General features: G+C 42.6%; 2 protein-coding genes across 12 annotated transcripts in view; one reads left to right on the top strand and one right to left on the bottom strand.

The window, feature by feature from the left end:
- DAW1 (dynein assembly factor with WD repeats 1) overlaps positions 1-9,692 on the bottom strand; it is a 58,241-nt gene extending 48,549 nt beyond the window's left edge. For 7 of the 11 annotated variants that reach the window (XM_045367818.3, XM_074010380.1, XM_074010381.1 and 4 more), the window contains exon 1: positions 9,595-9,692. In XM_045367818.3, coding sequence (XP_045223753.1) covers positions 9,595-9,634 — 40 coding nt within the window. In that variant the 5' untranslated portion in view covers positions 9,635-9,692. Of the gene's footprint in view, positions 1-69; positions 191-9,594 lie in introns of those variants that run through there. The other 4 variants (XM_074010382.1, XM_045367819.3, XM_074010383.1 and 1 more) reach the window with 2 other exon arrangements.
- LOC102130359 (protein Cripto-like) lies at positions 9,675-11,257 on the top strand. The gene is made up of 3 exons (XM_065526449.1): positions 9,675-9,778; positions 10,309-10,457; positions 10,773-11,257. The coding sequence occupies exons 1-3, from the start codon at positions 9,675-9,677 to the stop codon at positions 11,255-11,257; spliced, it is 738 nt and encodes a 245-aa protein (XP_065382521.1).
- Positions 11,258-18,831: the final 7,574 nt, after the last annotated feature.

Below are 18,831 nucleotides of genomic sequence, written 5' to 3'. Positions count from 1 at the left end.
GCTAACTATTAATCGCAAATCTCCAGTCTATATCTCCTCTGAGTTCCAGATATATAGATGTCTCCCTACCACCTCAAAGAGTCCAGGATCTTCTCCTTCAACACTGCTTCTCCTCTGGAGTTTCCACCTCAGAGTCGGACATCACTACCCACTCAGCTGCACAGCTATGATCTCTCGGAGGGAATGTTTCTCAACCCTGTCTTGCTGCACGGATGTGCTGAAACCTAAACAGGAAATCCAAGCAGCTGTTGTGTAACGAACGGCAAGATTTTAGAACAGAAAAATAATGCAAAATGCTTATAATGACTCAAGAAACTGTCCAGAACACTACAACACAGCAAGCAAATGCTACTTAGGGGATAGTTTGGCATAATTTTGTTTTGGTTTTCTCCCCCCAAGAAGTAGTTCCTTTGTACCAGAGACCTGAAACCAAACTCTACTCTCAAAAGCAAACTTAAAAAGAAAGAAAGAAAGATTCTGTGGAGAGTCAACCAGTACTTATTTCCTTAGAGTGAAAAAAAAAAAAAAAAAGACTGTTCATGTCACATTAAACTTTTCAGCAAAATATGGACATTACAGCATTGTTAAAATATTTTTAAACCTAACTGTATGCCACATGTTATAAAAAAGATTTAAGGTGCTTACAAAAGATGAATAGAATACAAAAAGCTAAGACTAGAAGAAGATAAGAAAGAGATACTGGGCCGGGCGCGGTGGCTCAAGCCTGTAATCCCAGCACTTTGGGAGGCCGAGACGGGCGGATCACGAGGTCAGGAGATCGAGACCATCCTGGCTAACACGGTGAAACCCCGTCTCTACTAAAAAATACAAAAAACTAGCCGGGTGCAGTGGCGGGCGCCTGTAGTCCCAGCTACTCGGGAGGCTGAGGCAGGAGAATGGCGTAAACCCGGGAGGTGGGGCTTGCGGTGAGCTGAGATCCGGCCACTGCACTCCAGCCTGGGCGACACAGCGAGACTCCGTCTCAAAAAAAAAAAAAAAAAATGAAAGAGATACTGTACCCATTGCAGATACAGTTAATGGCAAGATCACACTTATAATTGCAAAGAAAATTACTGAATATCCAAATATAGAATTAACAAGAAATGTGTAAGTCCTAAATGTACTATTGAATATAAAAGAAAATTGTGATAAATGAGGAGACATATTTCTGGATGAGAAAACCCAATGCTGTAAAGATGTCAAATTTATGAAGTTAATGTAATTAAAATGATTTTACTTTTTGAAATGTGAAAATTTACTCGACCGGATATTACAATGAACTATAAAAAAATAAAGTGTGGTTTTGATACAAAATTAGATCAGTATAATAATCATCAATTTTGATCATCTATGCATCAAAATTTAAAAATAAAATGAAAGTATATTTCAAGTTAATAGAGAAAGAAGGTATTGTTCAATAAATGATGTGATAATATTTCAAATTAATAGAGAAAGAATGTATTGGTCAATAAAAGATGTAATAATCAGTTGGATTTTTTGAAAACTTAATAAAATAGATTTCTGCCACGTACAATGTACAAAAATATTCCAGGTTGATTACAAATTTTAATATTAAAAATAAAATATAAAATATTCTAGATAATACAATGTATTTGTCTCCTAGTGTCTGTAATCACCTTTGTAAGTACATGAAATAGCTATAAAAGAAAAAATTGACAAATTTGTCTAAAATAAATTGTAAGCTTCTGTACAATAAAAGATGCCACAAAGTTAAAGGCAAATAATAATCAGCAAAGAAGTTTGAACCATAAACACAAAGCTTTAAGAACTTAGTATAAAGAACTCCAAAAATGATTTTTTAAAAGAAAATTGGACAAAAGTCAGGAGCAGTCAATTTACAAAGACAGAAAATGATCAATAAACAAACCAAAACAAAAAGTCCCTAACTTCATTATTAAGAAAAAATACAGAACAGAATAGACATAAATTTTACCCATCAAATTAGCAAAGATCACAAAGACTGATAATATTCAACATCAGCAGCTTGAAGACATGGGCACTCTAACGTGTCAGGTGGCTCCTTTCAAGTCATGATCGCTGATCTTAGCTATTCCTTGATGCATTTTCCATTATTTGGCTATACACAAATATTTTATTAAAGTAAGAGAAGCCAGGCGCGGTGGCTCATGCCTGTAATTCCAGCACTTTGGGAGGCCGAGGCAGGCAGATCACTTGAGGACAGGAGTCCAAGACAAGCCTGGCCAACATGGTGAAACCCTGTCTGTACTAAAAAATGGAAAAAATTAGCCAGGTGTGGTGGCATGCCTGTAATTCCAGCAACTTGGGAAACTGAGGCACGAGAATCGTTTGAACCCAGGAGGCAGATGTTGAATGAGCTGAGATTGTGCCATTGCACTCCAGCCTAGGCAAAAATAAATAAATAAATAAATAAATAGAAATAAATTTAAATTTAAAAAGTAAGAGAAAAATAAGAAAATAGAAAAAATGATAGGGATCGACATCTTTTCTTTTTCATTTTGTTAGAGTCTGAGTCTTGCTCTGTTACCCAGGCTGCAGTGCAGTGGTACAATCAACACTCCCTGTAGCTCCGAACTCCTGGGGACCCATGCCATTCTCCTGCCGCATCTTTTTGAGTAGCTAGGACTACAGGCACATGCCGCTATGCCCAGCTAATTTTTTAATTTTTTGTAGAAACAAGATCTCACTATGTTTCTCAGGCCGGTCTTCAACTCCTGGGCTCAAGCCATCCTCCTGCCTCAGTCTCTCAAAATGCTGGGATTGAAGGCATGCACCACCATGCCCAGTTGATCAGCATTATCAGAATATAAATCCTTGAAGATCAAGATTGCTACAAAGCTATTTGAAAATTCAAGAAAGATACATACTTTAAACATACAAAGTCTGTATCAATGCAAGACACCATTATCATCAAGGGAGTGTTTCTTTCTGTACTATAATTTTAGATTTTTTGCATTATATATGAGGGTATTTAATATGTGCTATTAATTATTGAGGAAATAAATGCTTGCATAAATAAATAATGTACACAATGAATAAGCAATATAATAATAATCTGTAACGCAGAGAAAAGTTGGAAAGAATTAGCACCTGGCAGTACACAGAGTATGATCTAATACCCTAAGGAAATGCATTTTTAACATTTTAGCAGATAAGTTAACAAAAGTCTGCTTTCTTTATTCACTACTTGTTTGTAATAAAGTAAAAAGTTCAAACTCTTTAAGCTGACTACTAAAAATTATTTGGGATGCTGTACAAATGGATCTAGAAAATAAAGTACAAAATTTAAACATGTACATTTGACTGCTTCACTGTGACAAAACCTCTAGGCCAGGGGTCCCCCCACCCTACTGGGCCGTGGACCAGTACCAGTCTGTGGCCTGTTAGGACCTGGGCCACACAGCAGGAGGTGAGCAGCCAGCGAGCGAGCATTACCGCCTGAGCTCATTCAGCCTCCTATCAGATCCGCAGAGCATTAGACTCCCATAGCAGCACGAATCCTATTGTGAAGTGTGCATACAGGGATCCAGGTTGCACACTCTTTATGCGAATCTAACTAATGCCTGATGATCTCAGGTGGAACCGTTTCATCCCGCAACCATACCCCTGGTCTGTGGAAAAATTGTCTTCCACAAAACCAGTCCCTAGTGCCAAAAACGTTGTGGAATTTTGATCTAGGCAATATGTTCATCCCTCTCACGATTAGTGAGCTCCAATATGAGCAAAAGGCTGTGATATGTGTCATGAAGAATAAAAACAGAAAACAAAGAGTCTGGGAGTAGTGGCTCACGCCTATAATCCCAGCACTTTCGGAGGCCAAGGCAAGTGCATCACTTGAGGTCAGGAGTTTGAGACCAGCCTGGCCAACATGGTAAAACCACATATCTACTTAAAATACTAAAATTAGTTGGGTATGATGGCACATGCCTGTAATCTCAGCTACTTGGGAGACAGAGGTAGAGGTTGCAGTAAGCCAAGATTGTGCCACTGTATTCCAGCCTGGGTGACAGAGCAAAACTGTGTCTCAAAAATAAAAATAAAAAATTAAAATAAACAAAGATGCTGCCAGAAATACATGCTTTTCTTCAGTGATTGTTTCCCATCATATCTTAATAATCTTTATTTTCCCTTGATTGTGCATTATTCAACAAATCTAATTCCCAAAACACTTAGGTAACGAAGCTTCTATTCCTCAAATTCTTCAATACATTAAAAGGGCATGCTTCAAATGATACTAGTATTCTTTACTTAGATTATATATTCAATCAACAGAAATCCTTAAAGTTCTCAGAATGTTAACTAGATTAGTTAATGTTGACTTAATTCCTTCTCCTGGTCAAAGAACTATGGACTTCACACAATAAACAAAATACAAAAATTGTCACAACTGAGTCAGCTGAAAAGCACATAGTCAACACCCACTTTTCCCAAAGCAAAGAGCTTATGAATTAATAAATGTGACCAAGATGGAAAGGAATGTCCCATGTTTGGTTAGCCATGTTACTGGCATGTACATTTAGCCTTTGGGAATGTAGGTAGGGAGAGGGATAATTCAGTAGATAGCAGCAAGACAATGCCCCTGACCTATACGTTATCCAAAAGAAAGTGGGAGGGCGAAAATTCGAGGATTGGGAGGCAAAACAAAACTGCTCTATATGCAGAAGGGATAAAGGTAGCACAGGAATGATTCAGTGGAACGATTTTTTCCTATCTGATAATGCTATTATTGAAACACCCACCTTCTATTCAGTAGTATCTTGGAAACTTGCGTATGATTTGGCTCACCAAAGATTGGAATTCAGAAATTAAATGTCAAGCACGCTAAGTAATATGACCTCATTACAAGATAGGCATTAAGGCAATAGTCGCAAGCATGAGTCAAGAGAATTATGTGAGCCTAAGATCGCTACAAGAATCCTAGGCTTGGCCAGGCCCGGTGGCTCATGCCTGTAATCCCAGCACTTTGGGAGGCCAAGGTGGGCAGATCATGAGGTCAGGAGATCCAGACCATCCTGGCTAACACGGAGAAACCCCGTCTCTACTAAAAATACAAAAAAAAAAAAAAAAAAAAAAATTAGCCAGGCGTAGTGGTGGGTGCCTGTAGTCCCAGCTACTTGGGAGGCTGAGGCAGGAGAATGGCATGAACCCAGGAGGCAGAGCTTGCAGTGAGCCAAGATCAGCCACTGCACTCCAGTCTGGGTGACAGAGCTAGACTCCATCTCAAAAAAGAAAAAAAGAAAAAAAAAAGAATCCTAGGCTTTTAGAGCTGAAGTAGATCAAAGATCGCTTATCTGGCCCTTTCACATTTCAAGATGAGTTTGAGGCATTCTGCTTACACACATAATCTCATTAAACTCCCTTATTCAACAAAAACATTAATGTCATTTTATGCACCAGGCTCTCCTCTGGGTGCTAGAGATAAGGAGTAAACAAAATAGACAAAGTTTCTACCTTCATCAATCTTTTATTCTCAGTAAGCAAAATAAGTGAGTAAAATAATGATGAGTTGGAAAAAGATAGCCCCAAGGAGAAAAGACAAACCAGGGAAAGGGGCTGTGAAATATCATGGGAAGAAGATAGAAATGTTCAGAAAGGAGTCATCTAAGTCTTCACTTTACACACTGTTGAGGAAAGAGTTTAAAAAGTTGGGGCACTAGCGATACAAATGTCCAAGGGTAGGTTATTCAAGGCAGAAAGAACAGCAACTGCAGACCCTGGGTGGGAACACCTCTGCCCCATCCAAGGAACACCAAGGAGAGGAGTGTTGCTGGAGGGAAAAGTCGAAAGTGGTGAGGTCAGGGAAGCAACAGGGGGTGAGATTTTGCAGGACCTTGGGGATCACGGCCCTTTTACTTTAAGCGAGCTGCGAAGCCACTGGAGGGCTGGAGCAGAAGAGTGACATGGTCATATTTATGCTCTAACGGAACGACCCCATTGCCATATAGACTGAAGAGGGGCAAAGGTGGAAGGAAGCTTTCAAGCTGAAAAGAATGGTACCAGTCAGATAGGAGAAATTGTTGAATTCTGCATATATTTTGAGGGCAGGACCAGCAGGATCTGTTAGTGGATGTGAAGGTAAGAGAGAGGAGACAAGGAAGAGTCCAAAATGTCTGACATGAGCAAGTGGAGAAATGGAGCTGCAATTTGCTGAGATGGGGGAGACCATGGGAGACCCCCATCTGAGATGTATGGTGGACATTCAAATGAATGTGTCGGGTGGGCAGTTAGGTACTCAGGACTATGTGGGATGGTTTGTTTTTTGTTTTTTTGAGACAGAGTCTCGCTCTGGCACCCAGGCTGGAGTGCACTGGTGCAATCTTGGCTCACTGCAACCTCTACCTCCCAGGTTCAAGCAATTCTCCTGCCTCAGCCTCCTGAGTTGCTGGGATTACAGACCCGCACCACCACACCTGGCTAATTGTGTTGTATTTTTAGTAGAGATGGGGTTTCACAATGTTGGGCAGGCTGGTCTCAAACTCCTGACCTCAGGTGATCCGCCAACCTCAGCCTCCCAAAATGCTGGGATTACAGACGTGAGCCACTGCGCCCAGCTTCAGGATAGTTTTTAAGCCTTGAGAATGGATGAGATTGGCTAGTGTATGAGCGTAGATAGAAAAGGGAAATCCAAGTTTGGGGTTCTGGGGCACTCCAACATTAAATAATCAAAAAGAAGAAGAGGAACCAACAAGATGAACCCAGAAGAAGTGACAGTGAGACAGGAAGGAAAATAGAGTATGTGTCCTGGAAGCCAAAGAAAAGCAGAGCGGTCAAATGGGTCGAATGCTGCTGTCAGGTCAAGGCAGGCAAGGACAGTGGCTTGGCCAGTGGATTAGCAATGGGAATGTCATTGGAGATCTTGGAGTGGGCAGTTTCAGTGGGGCAATGAGGGTGAAAGCATGATAGGAAGGGAGGACAGCACTTGGGGAGAATATTCTTCCAAAAAGGTTTCTTTACTCTGAAGAGAAAGAATCAAATAAGATAAGCAGCTGGAAGGGTCTAGTAGACCTGTGAAGTGGTGCTATTGTCACCATGCACCCACGCTTTGATAGAATAAAACAAATCGCCCAAGTTTTTTTTTTTTTTTTTATGGTATATGTTGAGAATCAGTTATTCTGAACCCAGAGCCCACATTCTTAACCTATGCTCCACAACAAGGGATGAAAGCAAGAACTTCATTTATTGGTACACCTATGGGAACCAGCACAGGCCTATGGGCAAAAAGAGCCAAAAGAAAATTATGGAATACTTAAAGGAAACAGACTATTAGTCTTAATTTTTAATTTTCTATATACTATATACCTATGCCTAATTTAAATTTTGTAGATACTCTCAGCCTGGTGCAGTGGGTCACACCGGTAATCCCAGCACTTTGGGAGGCCAAGACAGGTGGATCACTTGAGGTTAGGAATTCAAAACCAGCCTGACCAACATGGTGAAACCCCGTCTCTACTAAAAATACAAAAATTAGTTGGGCATGGTGGTGCACACCGGTCATTTCAGCTACCTGGGAGGCTGAGGGATGAGAATCGTTTGAATCCAGGAGGTGGAGGTTACAGTGAGCCAAGATTGTGCCACTGCACTCCAACCTGGGCGACAGAGCAAGACTCTGTCTCAAAAATTAAATAAATTAATTAATTACATAAAATAAATTTCTCTAGACACTCTCATATATATATCTTTCTCATGTTATTTTAACTGGAATTCTATGATGGAGAAAATGAGTGTCTTTTCTACAAATGTCAACTTCCCATTGGAGAAAGTAGCTGTCCAGGATTGGTCTTCCAGGGAGGCAGAAGCAGCATCCCTTAAGATTTTCAGTATTTATTCTCAGTAATTTCCATACCTGACCTCTCATCAAACACATCCATTTATCCATACATTCATTCAACAAACATTCCTGATCTCCTATGTCCCCAAATCTCTTCTAGAAGCTGGGGATGCTACAATGATAAAAAAAAAAAAAAAAAAAAAACCACTAAGATCTTAGTTCTCACGAAGTTTACATTAAATGGGAAAGAGGCAGACATTTGAAACATAACAAGTAGAGTTTTGGATGCTGACAAATATAATTTTTAAGCACTTTATGGCATAGAGTAAAATCAGCACAGGCTACTTCAAATAGGTGGGAAAGTCTCTTCAGGTGGCTGACATCAATTGAAACTGAATAAAGAAAAGGAAGCAGCTTTTCCTAGCTCTAGGGAAAGCTGGGTCCACAAAACAAATGAGTAAAAGACCCTCTCTTAAGTCTTAGAAGAACAAGCGAAAGAAGTTGGAAGTACAGTGAGGGTACACAAGTGAAGTTTTAGAAGTTAACAGTGCAGGATAAGCCAAATCCCACAGGGTGCGGATTGTATTCTCAGCATGGTAGGAAACTATTGGAGATCTTGAATTCAGATTCCACTGGCTCCTAGTGGCAGATGGATTGTAAGAGATGAGGGAGAAAACCAGGAATCTAGTTGAAAAGCCACTGGAATGGCCCAGCCAGAGGGAATGGTGGCTGGAATGGAGGGTTGGACTAGGCTGGCAGCTGGAAGGGATGTTAGACCAAGAAATCTGTGCTATGGAAAGAGGGATAATCTGATGGATTCACAGAATATTTTGGACTTAGAGCTGGCAGAATGGATAAAGCAATGCGGGGGTGGGGGTGGGGGTGGGGTGGAATTAATGATCACAAGAGAGAAACAAAAAGTGACCACCTAGGTTTCTGGCAAAAAAACAGGCTGGGTGATGATGCCTTCTACTGGGAGGGCACAGTCTGAGGAAGCAGCAGGATTGGGATGGGACTGGAAAAAAGAAATCATGAGATCTTGTGTGATACCTCATCGGCGATGTTGGATATGTTGCTGGGAAAAGTGAGACATTCAACCTTAAATTCAAGTCCCATCCCTCATAAAGCTATTCTAAACCAAACAGGTCCAAAGTATCTTACCCTCCTTTGAAATCTTTATGACACTTCTATCCAAACTTCATTGGGCAAGTGTATTTGGTTATCTTCTGCCTTGTGGCATGTTTTGCAGATTTTTTTGTTTGGTTGTTTGTTTACTTGCAGATGTTTCTAATTTAGAAAATGAGTTCCGAATTAGAACCCAAGAATTCCACTTCTATTTCTGTCCCTAACAAGCTGGGTGATCAATGGGTGTCACTTATTCTTTAAAGGTGAACATGTCCTCACCTAAAATTAGAGTTAGGCAAGGATTAGGTAATTAATGTATTGCTTATGTTACTAAGTAATAGTTAAGTAATTTATTCCATAATTACTTCACTCATTGAAATCAAGGACTATGAACTTCGTTAAAGGTTCATAGCACAGAGCACAAAGCGTGTAAGCAGTAGGCACTCAATAAATTCAGAAGGACTGATATGCATGCACAGTCAAGCTAAACTCTTTAAATTCCTAAAAGAGTAATTGTTAATGTTTTGAGGAAGAGTCCAGCATCTGAAGGAATGAGGGGCACAGGTTGGGAAGTGCCCGACTTCCTGTCCCACTTGGGGACCCCGCCGCCCCTCAGTCCCCCTGCCCTCCTCCGCCCCAAACCCTCCCAGTCTGGGAGCCCAGGGTCCCACGTGGGGCTGACGGGCCGGGCTGGCGCGTACCTGGCGGATAATACCGAAGCAGGAAACTCTTGAGCTTCATTTTCCTGTTCTGCTATCCCCGGCAGATGGGCTTCGTAGCCATGGAAACGGCTAACAGCAGAGGGACGCGGGTGCGCATGCGCAGGTTGCCCCAAGCGGTCGTGGGACGCAGAGCCGGGAGATCGGTCTCCGGGAGCCGCTGCGGGTACCCCGGGGCTCCAGTGCTCGGGAGGCGAGTGTTCTGGAGGTGTCTAGAGTGAACGGGGTGGGGGCACCTCGTGTTCTCACTAAGGGCGACCTCAGAGGAGCTAAACATGGCCGGGAACCGACGGCCTAGGCCAGAGCCTGGGCTGCATGCACTATTTTAGCACATTCGTTTCCCAAAAGGAAGGGCAGGAGGAAAAGCCCGCGCTGGTTACCACTCAGAGCCCCAGCCCGTGCCCTGTCCTTGTCCTCCCAAAAGAAAAATGACCTCAACTTAATATCCTGCGTTTCTTGACTCTGTGCCACACGTTGCACTAAACGCTGTATGCACACATACTCATATAATCCGAACAAGGTGTGAGTTATGTACCACTTCTTAAGGATAAAGTAACTGAGCATTAGAGAAAGTGGAGAACTACCAGAGGTCGCAGCCTAAATGGATAGTAGAGGCAGAAATTGAAGGCAGGTGCGTCGGAACCTACACCAGAAAGCCTGCACCTGTACTCTCAACCTGGGCTTAAAACTCTCCAGGCCTTCATGCGGCCTGTCCTATTTCTTGCCAGCATCGTTGTTTGCCTGCCACGTTTCCATCAGGAAACCTGTGGAGAGAAAGAGTCAGCCAGCCAGCTTGTCAATTTCCTTTAAGAAATTTGGCCTAAATCGGAATTTCCCAAACTTAAGTAATTCCTGTGTTATCTGCACAACTATGAGCCATATCTCGCCTTACCTCTTCCAGAGATCCATACCTAAGTTTTCTTTAAGTTATTAAAATGTCTCTAGATTGACTCACTTATTTTACTTCACTTTGTAAAATGTAATTTTAAAAATTACCTTTACTTTTACGGTTACTGGCTGTTTACTGAAAATTATATGAAATTCAATCCCACCTGTGAAGTTTTCATTTCTAAATTTAAAATTATATGAAATGTTCAGTAAACAGCCAATAACTGTAAAAGTAAAGGCAATTTTTTTAAGGTGTTGAATTGGTCGTTAAGGGCTGGGCCATCAGGAACTTGTGCGTCCGTCTCAGGGAGACCTGGCCTTCAGAGATGACAGCATTCGGCCCCAGGAGGAGCCTGCAATCTGTCCTCCGTCTTCCCAGCTTGTGCCCCCCATAGGGATACAGGACAGTAAGGAGCTAAACAGAACCTGCTGCCTGAATGGGGGAACTTGCATGTTGGGGTCCTTTTGTGCCTGCCCCCACTCCTTCTATGGATGGAACTGTGAGCACGACATATGCAAAGAGAACTGTGGGTCTGTGCCCCATGACACCCGGCTGTCCAAGAAGTGTTCCATGTGTAAATGCTGGCACAGCCAGCTCCGCTGCTTTATTCAGGCATTTCTACCTGGCTGTGCTGGCCTTGTGATGGATGAGCATCTCATGGCTTCCAGGGCTCCAGAACTACCACCGTCTGCATGTACCACTTTTATGCTAGCTGGCATCTGCCTTTCTTTTTTCTTTTTTTTTTTTTTTTTTTGAGACAGAGTCTCACCCTGTCGCCCAGGCTGGAGTGCAGTGGCCGGATCTCAGCTCACTGCAAGCTCCGCCTCCCGAGTTCAAGTGATTCTCCTGCCTCAGCCTCCCGAGTAGCTGGGACGACAGGCGTCCGTCACCTCGCCCGGCTAGTTTTTTTTTTTTTTTTTTTTTTTGTATTTTTTAGTAGAGACGGGGTTTCACTGTGTTAGCCAGAATGGTCTCGATTTCCTAACCTCGTGATCCGCCCGTCTGGGCCTCCCAAAGTGCTGGGATTACAGGCTTGAGCCACCGCGCCCGGCCGGCATCTGCCTTTCTATACAAAGTTACTATTAATTGCTGTTGACCTATTTCCAGAAATACAATTTTAAATATCATGCAAATTTCATGACCTGCTGCTACAATGTCCTAACTGAAAGATGATCATTTGTTAGTTGCCTTAAAATAATGAATACATTTCCAAAATGGTCTCTAACATTTCCTTATAATGCCAACTACTTCTTACCTCTTTGCCCTGCCCTCCCCACAAAAACTACTTCTTTTGTCAAAAGAAAGTCAGCCATATCTCCATTGTGCCTAAGTCCAGTGTTTCTTGATACATATAATTCTACCAAGGTCTTCTTAAAATGTTATTTTAAACAATTGAATTATATCTCCAGATTATTAAAGACTAATCCTAATGTGGACCTTAGGATACAGTTTTGAGTAGAGTTGATAAAAATCAATTAAAATAGTCTCTTTAAAAGGAAAGAAAGCCTCTTTAAGGAGAGGAAACAGAGGGTTGAAGGAATGGAAGTTCATCTGCATGTATGCAGGGAGACTGGGTAGGAAAGAGGAAGCAAATGGGAGAGAGAAGTTGGAAAACATAAAATGGGTTACTTGATGGTGATTAGGTGGGTGTAGAGAAGCAAATTAAAAGGCTAAATGGAAGGGCAAGTTTCCATCGTCTGTAGAAAGCTATATGAGACAAGGACTCCCATTTTTTTCCCAAAGGTGTTGTAAAAAGAATGAAGTCTCCTTATAAAAATAAAATTATGCCTCAATGTCCCCAACAAGATTGCTTAATAAATTATGTCTCCTCCAAGCTATGCAATTCTTTTAACTGTTATAGAAAATGTTCACAATATATTTAGTTGTAAACCAAGTGATAAAACTACATATTGTAATGTCAATTTTTAAAATACATTGTATATATGTGTATGCACAGTAAAAATAGAAAATATATTGATCTAAAGGCATTGAATTACTATATACTACTATATATTACTATATTACTATATACTAATTACTATATACTGCCACAAAGACTCTGAACCCAAAACCATTCCTTTCTTTGTAAATGAAGGAAGGAAGGAAGGAAGGAAGGAAGGAAGGAGGGAGGGAGGGAGGGAGGGAGGGAGGGAGGGAGGGATGGGAGAGGGAGGGGGGAGGGAGGGAGGGAGGGAGGGAAATTAGCAACTGTTTGAGATAGTTAAGACAGGCTACAAGATGGAATAGCACCCAACTGAGCCTTCCTACTTGATGTGTTCAGAAGATTGAAAAGATCATTGAGATGGCAAAGCCTTTGCTACTAAGTGACACAATTTAACCTAATATAAACATGCAACACATTTAAAAAAAAAAGAAAAATCATCTTTTTCTCACCAGTAGTAAGCATCCCATACTTGGAAAACAGCAAACCATATGAAATCCAAGCTCTCTTCCAGCTCAAACTTTCTCCTAGCCATTAAGACACTCCGGAAGGACACATAGAGGGTGGGGCAAAGAGTTTGTTCTATAGAAATGAGAAAGTCTTTGGTAGATTTTGGTCACCTATTTATTGCTTGTGCTCATGCCATTTAAAATGCCATCTTTGGGCGGGGCATGGTGGCTCTTACCTATAATCCCAGCACTTTGGGAGGCCAAGTTAGGAGGATTGCTTGAACCCAGGAGTTCAAGACCAGCCTGGGCAACAAGGCAAGATCTAGTCTCTACAAAAAAATTAATTAGCTGGGTGTGGTGTGCGCCCCTACAGTCCCAGCTACTCAGGAGGCTGAGGGAGAGAGCACTTGAGTCAGGGATGACATTACCAATAGTGGGATGAACTGACATATATTACCTGATATTACAATGCACTGAAGAGAACACAGCAAGGCCGGGTGCGGTGGCTCACGCCTATAATCGCAGCACTTTGGGAAGCCAAGGTGGGCGGATCACGAGGTCAGGAGATCCAGACCATCCTGGCCAACATGGTGAAATCCCATCTCTACTAAAAATACAAAAATTAGCTGGGCGTGGTGGCGCGTGCCTGTAAACTCAGCTACTCGGGAGGCTGAGGCAGGAGAATCGCTTATACCAGGGAGTCAGAGGTTGCAATGGGCCGAGATCATGCCACTGCACTCCAGCCTGGCGATAGAGCAAGACTCTGAAGAAAAAAAAAAAGCAGCAATTCTCTGGAATTCCTGCCCAAAATGAATTACTTGACTCAAATCATAAGGAAACATCAGAGTAAACCAAACTGAGGAAATTGTACAAAATAATCGTTGACAGTCAAGGAAAGAAAAGTCTGAAGAAATATTTGAGATTAAATAAATCTAAAGAGGATGACTAAATGCACTGAGTGATGATAGATCCTGAACCAGAATAATAAGTACTTACAAAAGACGTCATTGAGACAATGGATGAACTCTGAATAGGGATTGTGGTTTAGATAATCGTGTTATATCGATGTTAAGTTTCTTGACTTTGATCATTGTACTGGTTATGTAAGAGAATGTCCTTGTTCTTAGGGAAAGCATACTGATTTATTTCAAAGTAAAGGGGCATGCTGGCACCCTGATCTCAGACTTCCAGTCTCCAGAACTGTGAGGAAGAAGTTTCTGTCGTTTTTGAGTCACCCAGTCAATGGTACTTGTTATGGAAGCCTGAACTAAAACATTCCCACCAGGACTTGCCTTGAACAACCAGAAACTAAATAATGAATAGCAGTAATTTTAATCTGCTAAGCCAATCCAGTCTAACACAGTGAAGTCACTCTGGGTTTCAGTTATCCAAGTATGGTCCCCAAACCAGCAGGGTCAGTATCACCTAAGAATTCATTAGCAATGTACACTCTCACCTCCCCCGAGTTCCAACCTACTGAATCAGAAACACTGATGGTGAGGTCCGACAACCCGTGTTTAAATGTGCTTTCCTGGTGATTCTAATGAATGATGAAGCTTGAGAGCCACTGTGCCAGCTTAATAGGTTACACTGACTTGGACAGAATGAAGCAAGTGAAATTGGGCTTCGTCTCCCATGATCAGGTATTTCTGTGTATTCCAGGCAGTCTTCCTTGATTGTCAGGAACAGTAAACTGGTTGTTCAGTCACACGCTCGAATGTACATGAGACCCAGAAACAACATGGGAAGAAGCTGGAATTCTCTACATAATTGGGTTTCAGATGCTCCAATGCACTGAGAGAGGACAGTGGACATCAGGCTGAGGGAGGAATCCAAAGGTACCTGGGAGGGTGGGAGTTGGGGAGGGAGGTAGTCTCTAAAATCAAAATATGTATGGTGAGTGTGGCGGCTCATGCCTGTAATCACAGCGCTTTGGGAGGCCAAGGCAAGAAGATTGCCTGAGCTCAGGAGTTTGAGACCAGCGTGGGCAACAGGGCGAAACCTGGTCTCTACAAAAACTACAAAAATTAGCCCAGTGTGGTGGCACTTATCTGTAGTCCCAGCTACTCAGGAGGCTGAGGTGGGAGGATGGCTTGAGCCTAGGAGGTGGTGGTTACAGTGAGTTGAGATCACACCACTGCACTCTAGTATATCTATATAGCATAGATAAACTATATGGATGTAGTATATCTATACATACATATATATATGGATGTAGTATATCTATACATACATATATTTACATTTATAGAGAGAGAGAGAAGGAGGAGGAGGAGAGAGGGAGGAAGGAGTCAGTCTGGGAGATCCAGAGTCTATATTTTTGAGGCTGGGCAAGGTAAGGGAGGAAGAGTTCCGGCTGCGGCTAGGCTTGGTGGATTCCATTTGGCTCAGCTTCTCCTGGAGAAAGCTGACATCAATGAGATGACTGCATCACTGCTGTTGGGGGCCTTACCGAGAGTAGCACATAAAAAGAGAGATGCAATCCTCTCCTAGAAAAAAAAAAGACACAGATGCTCAGAGCCAGGCAGGAGCAGTCTGCTGTGCACAGGGTTTAAAGGTAGCCTCGTCACAGCAGGCCCCAGAGCAGAGGAACTGCATCAGGGTGGAGGCCTATGGACCAGACATCGCCATCTACCCTCTTCGTCTGCCTGCCTCCATCCCCACAGCAGGACTCAAAAGCATCTGATCTTACCTGGGACTTGAAAACTGACAGGGCCAGGGCCACTAATTGTATCATTCAATAAATATGTTTAAGGACCTGCTAGCACCAGGCATGCTGCTCTTATAGATCTAATTCTGAAAAATATTGCAAGGGAGTTATTCACAGAAAGAATCAGACTTCGGGTGAGTTTGAAATGATTGTAGGTTGCCAGGCGCAGTGGCTCACGCCTGTAATCCCAGCACTTTGAGAGGCCGAGGCAATGGATCACCTGACGTCAGGAGTTCGAGACCAGCCTGACCTATATGGTGGAACCTTGTCTCTACTAAAAATACAAAATAAGCTGGGTGTGGTGGTATGTGCCTGTAATCTCAGCTACTTGGGAGACTGAGGCAGGAGAATCGTTTGAACCCAGGAGGTGGAGGTTACAGTGAGCTGAGATCACGCCATTGTACTCCAGCATGGGTGACAAGAGCGAAACTTCATCTAAAAAAAAAAAAAGAAAGAAAGAAAGAAAGAAATGATTGTAGGTCAATGGGAGACAGACCTCTAGATGTGACCAAATTTACATTCACTGATGGGTCAATGCCAGTACATGGCAGGCTGATAAACAGCCAGCACAGCTGATAAAACAGCTTTGCCACTGAGGCATTAGAGCAGAATGCCTGACTTGAAGCCTACCGTTTTCTAGACATGGGATCTTGGCCAAGGTCCATCACCTCTCTGGGCTTTAGTTTCCTCATTAAAAAGCTAGAAACGATCATGGTATCCAATTCATAGAGTTGAGTTTCAGAGAGGTTAAGCAACTGGCCAAGGTTATACAGCAAGAAAATGGCAGAGCTGGAACTCAACAAGTCTTTTTTTAAATCTCAGATTCAAAGAGCTAGAAATGATCATGGTGTTCAATTCATAGAGTTGTCACTATAAGCCTGATTCACTTGAAACATTTTGTAAGAATTAGGGACGGTGATGATAGTAATAAATAAGCCTTATTATGCTAAATTTGTTTGAAACTGAGGAAAGGGTATGTACATATCACGTCCATTTCAGTTGATAATCTAGGTCAACAGTTGCTCCAATTGCAATTTGGAATCTTTTGTGTGATCCTTGACAAGTATATCTTGCTAATTATGTCAATTAGTGTCAGTATACTTGGCTTAAATATTAAAATTAGTTTACATTTTTTAAAACATAACTACTTTCTCTTTGGGCCCATATAGATTTACCTTCTTAAATAAATGGCCTAGAGGATCTAGAAGGGAAGAATGGATTCTATACCTTACCAAGCTAGAGATAGTCCAGAGAAGAATGACACAGGTGCAGAAAGACCAGGGATATCTGGAACATGAACCAGAGACCCTGGGGTGGGCATAATGCCACCCTTTGTGCCTGGCATACCATAGGTCCTTAATTAGTGAGTGATTTTCATTATGATCTGGAAGAGGAAGTCACTGATTATGTGTGAAACTAGAGGGCAGGGCTAAGAGAGTTAGATTCATGGAGGCAGATGTTGGCTCCCCATAAAGAACTCCTGCCAGTTTGTCCAGTAATGAATGAATAGACTAAGCTGTGTCCAAAAGTATGAGAATTTCCCAGCACTGAAAATGTTCTAGCTGAGGCCATTTGACCAGTTGCCAAGATGATTTTAAAACACGATTCTAAGTCGTCTGACTGACAGGACTAGATAAAATTTTCCTTTCATTTCTGTGATTCCATGATCTTGTGCTCTCTGTGTGTCTGTGTGTTTTCACAAAAAGATAAAGGTGGAAAGGTATGAAACAGTGGGTTGCTCTTTGGAAGACAGAAGTTCCAATCCTACCCTTTCATCAATGAACTTTAAGCAAATCCCTTTGCCCTTCTAATCCTCAGTTACTCAACTGCAAATGATTTTCGCTCATTCCATTCAGCGCTCACACACCACGACTCACTTATTCCTGCTCTGGCTCTGATTCTTGTCGTTCCTGCCACCCAGTGAGCCTCCCACGTCAGCTGTTCTAAAGCCTCACCCAGCGATAATCACCTTGCCCACATGCTCAATTCGATTTTCTGCAACAGTGTGTGCTGGGTGTGGAGTTCACATCACGCACTCCAAGATGGGTCTACCATACGATGCCTGCCTCCAATCCCTATGCCAACAACTGCATCTGGCCACTTTCAAGTAAACTCACGGGACCCTAGTGATGGTTCTTTCATTTTGTGTTGAAAACTGCATTCTATTCGGTGTTGTTTATTTGATTTTTCTTCCTCTTACAGGGTTTATTCTAAACTCCCAAAGGATCTGATACAATAGCCCTTTGCGAAATTATGGAGAAAAGGTCTGAAATTATCAGCCTTGGTTGTCATTGGTTCTATGCTCCCACTTGCATTACAATGCCCTCCTCAGCTTGTCAGGGTGCCTCCTACCACCTCACTGCAGCAACCTGCTGAAATGTCACCGCACCCTGTTTCAGTCCCCAGAGGACAGTCTGCTGTGTGCCACTTCTGGAGTCTCTCCTCTTGGCCCTGGATCCCCTAAAGAACCTATAGTTCTTGGTGACTTCCATGTCCCACTCTGGGGTCCAGTGAACTTCTAAATACCTAAACTTGCCAGTTTGACAGATAAATTAGTCATCTCTCTCCAGCCTGCATCAGGCTGCCATTTCCACTCAGTGCCCACCCCTTTCTGCAATGCATGAAAGCTGCTTTGTGAGACTTGCTGGATTTCCAGGATCACCTCAAAGAAGTTTGGCATCATTTATCTCTCTTCTCAGATCCCACCATTCCAAAGAAGTTCTCTCCTGCCCTTCTACCTCCAACCGTGACTACCTCCAACTGTGACTAATTGTCTCCCTCCTTCTCCCTTCTACCCAGTTAAATGAGCCATTCTCTAAATATGCTGGTGATAGTGGCACTGGGGATTGACTGGAATCAGATCACTGGTGCCCTCTGCCTTGCCAGAGAAAAAGGCCCTGGTTAGGCTTGTGAATTTCATGCAGACAGGTAAAGACATCCTGTCATGCTTTTTATGGTGCCACTGCTAGCACAAGCCATGCCTTTGGGCAGATTATGGAAGGGCATCAGCTCTGGGTTGGAGGTGTTCCTTCACACTGCCAAGACCTCCAGGCCTAATGGGGGCATTCCCGAGGCCAGGAGACCCAAGCTGAGCAAGGGCCAGGCTTTGCCCCACTCACTGGCAGGGCTTTGAGAGCTACTCAGACTGCCCAGTGGGCCACCCAGCCCCGCACAGGTGCCCAGGGAGCAGCTGATCCTTGCAAACGCCTGCTAGACTAGGCCTGCTCAC

This window comes from Macaca fascicularis, chromosome 12 (genome assembly GCF_037993035.2).
Source record: "Macaca fascicularis isolate 582-1 chromosome 12, T2T-MFA8v1.1".
Classification (NCBI taxonomy): Eukaryota; Metazoa; Chordata; class Mammalia; order Primates; family Cercopithecidae; genus Macaca; species Macaca fascicularis.
The sequence above is the reverse complement of the archived record's forward strand: the minus strand, read 5'-3'. Positions and strand labels throughout refer to the sequence as shown.

Excerpts from the sequence above, each read along its gene's own strand:
- LOC102130359 (XM_065526449.1), top strand. The coding sequence starts at position 9,675 with ATGGAAACGGCTAACAGCAGAGGGACGCGGGTGCGCATGCGCAGGTTG. Across the intron at positions 9,779-10,308 it reads GTCTCCGGGAGCCGCTGCGG|GCCTTCATGCGGCCTGTCCT; the intron begins GTACCCCGGGGC and ends AAAACTCTCCAG. Across the intron at positions 10,458-10,772 it reads TCGGAATTTCCCAAACTTAA|GGCTGGGCCATCAGGAACTT; the intron begins GTAATTCCTGTG and ends TTGGTCGTTAAG.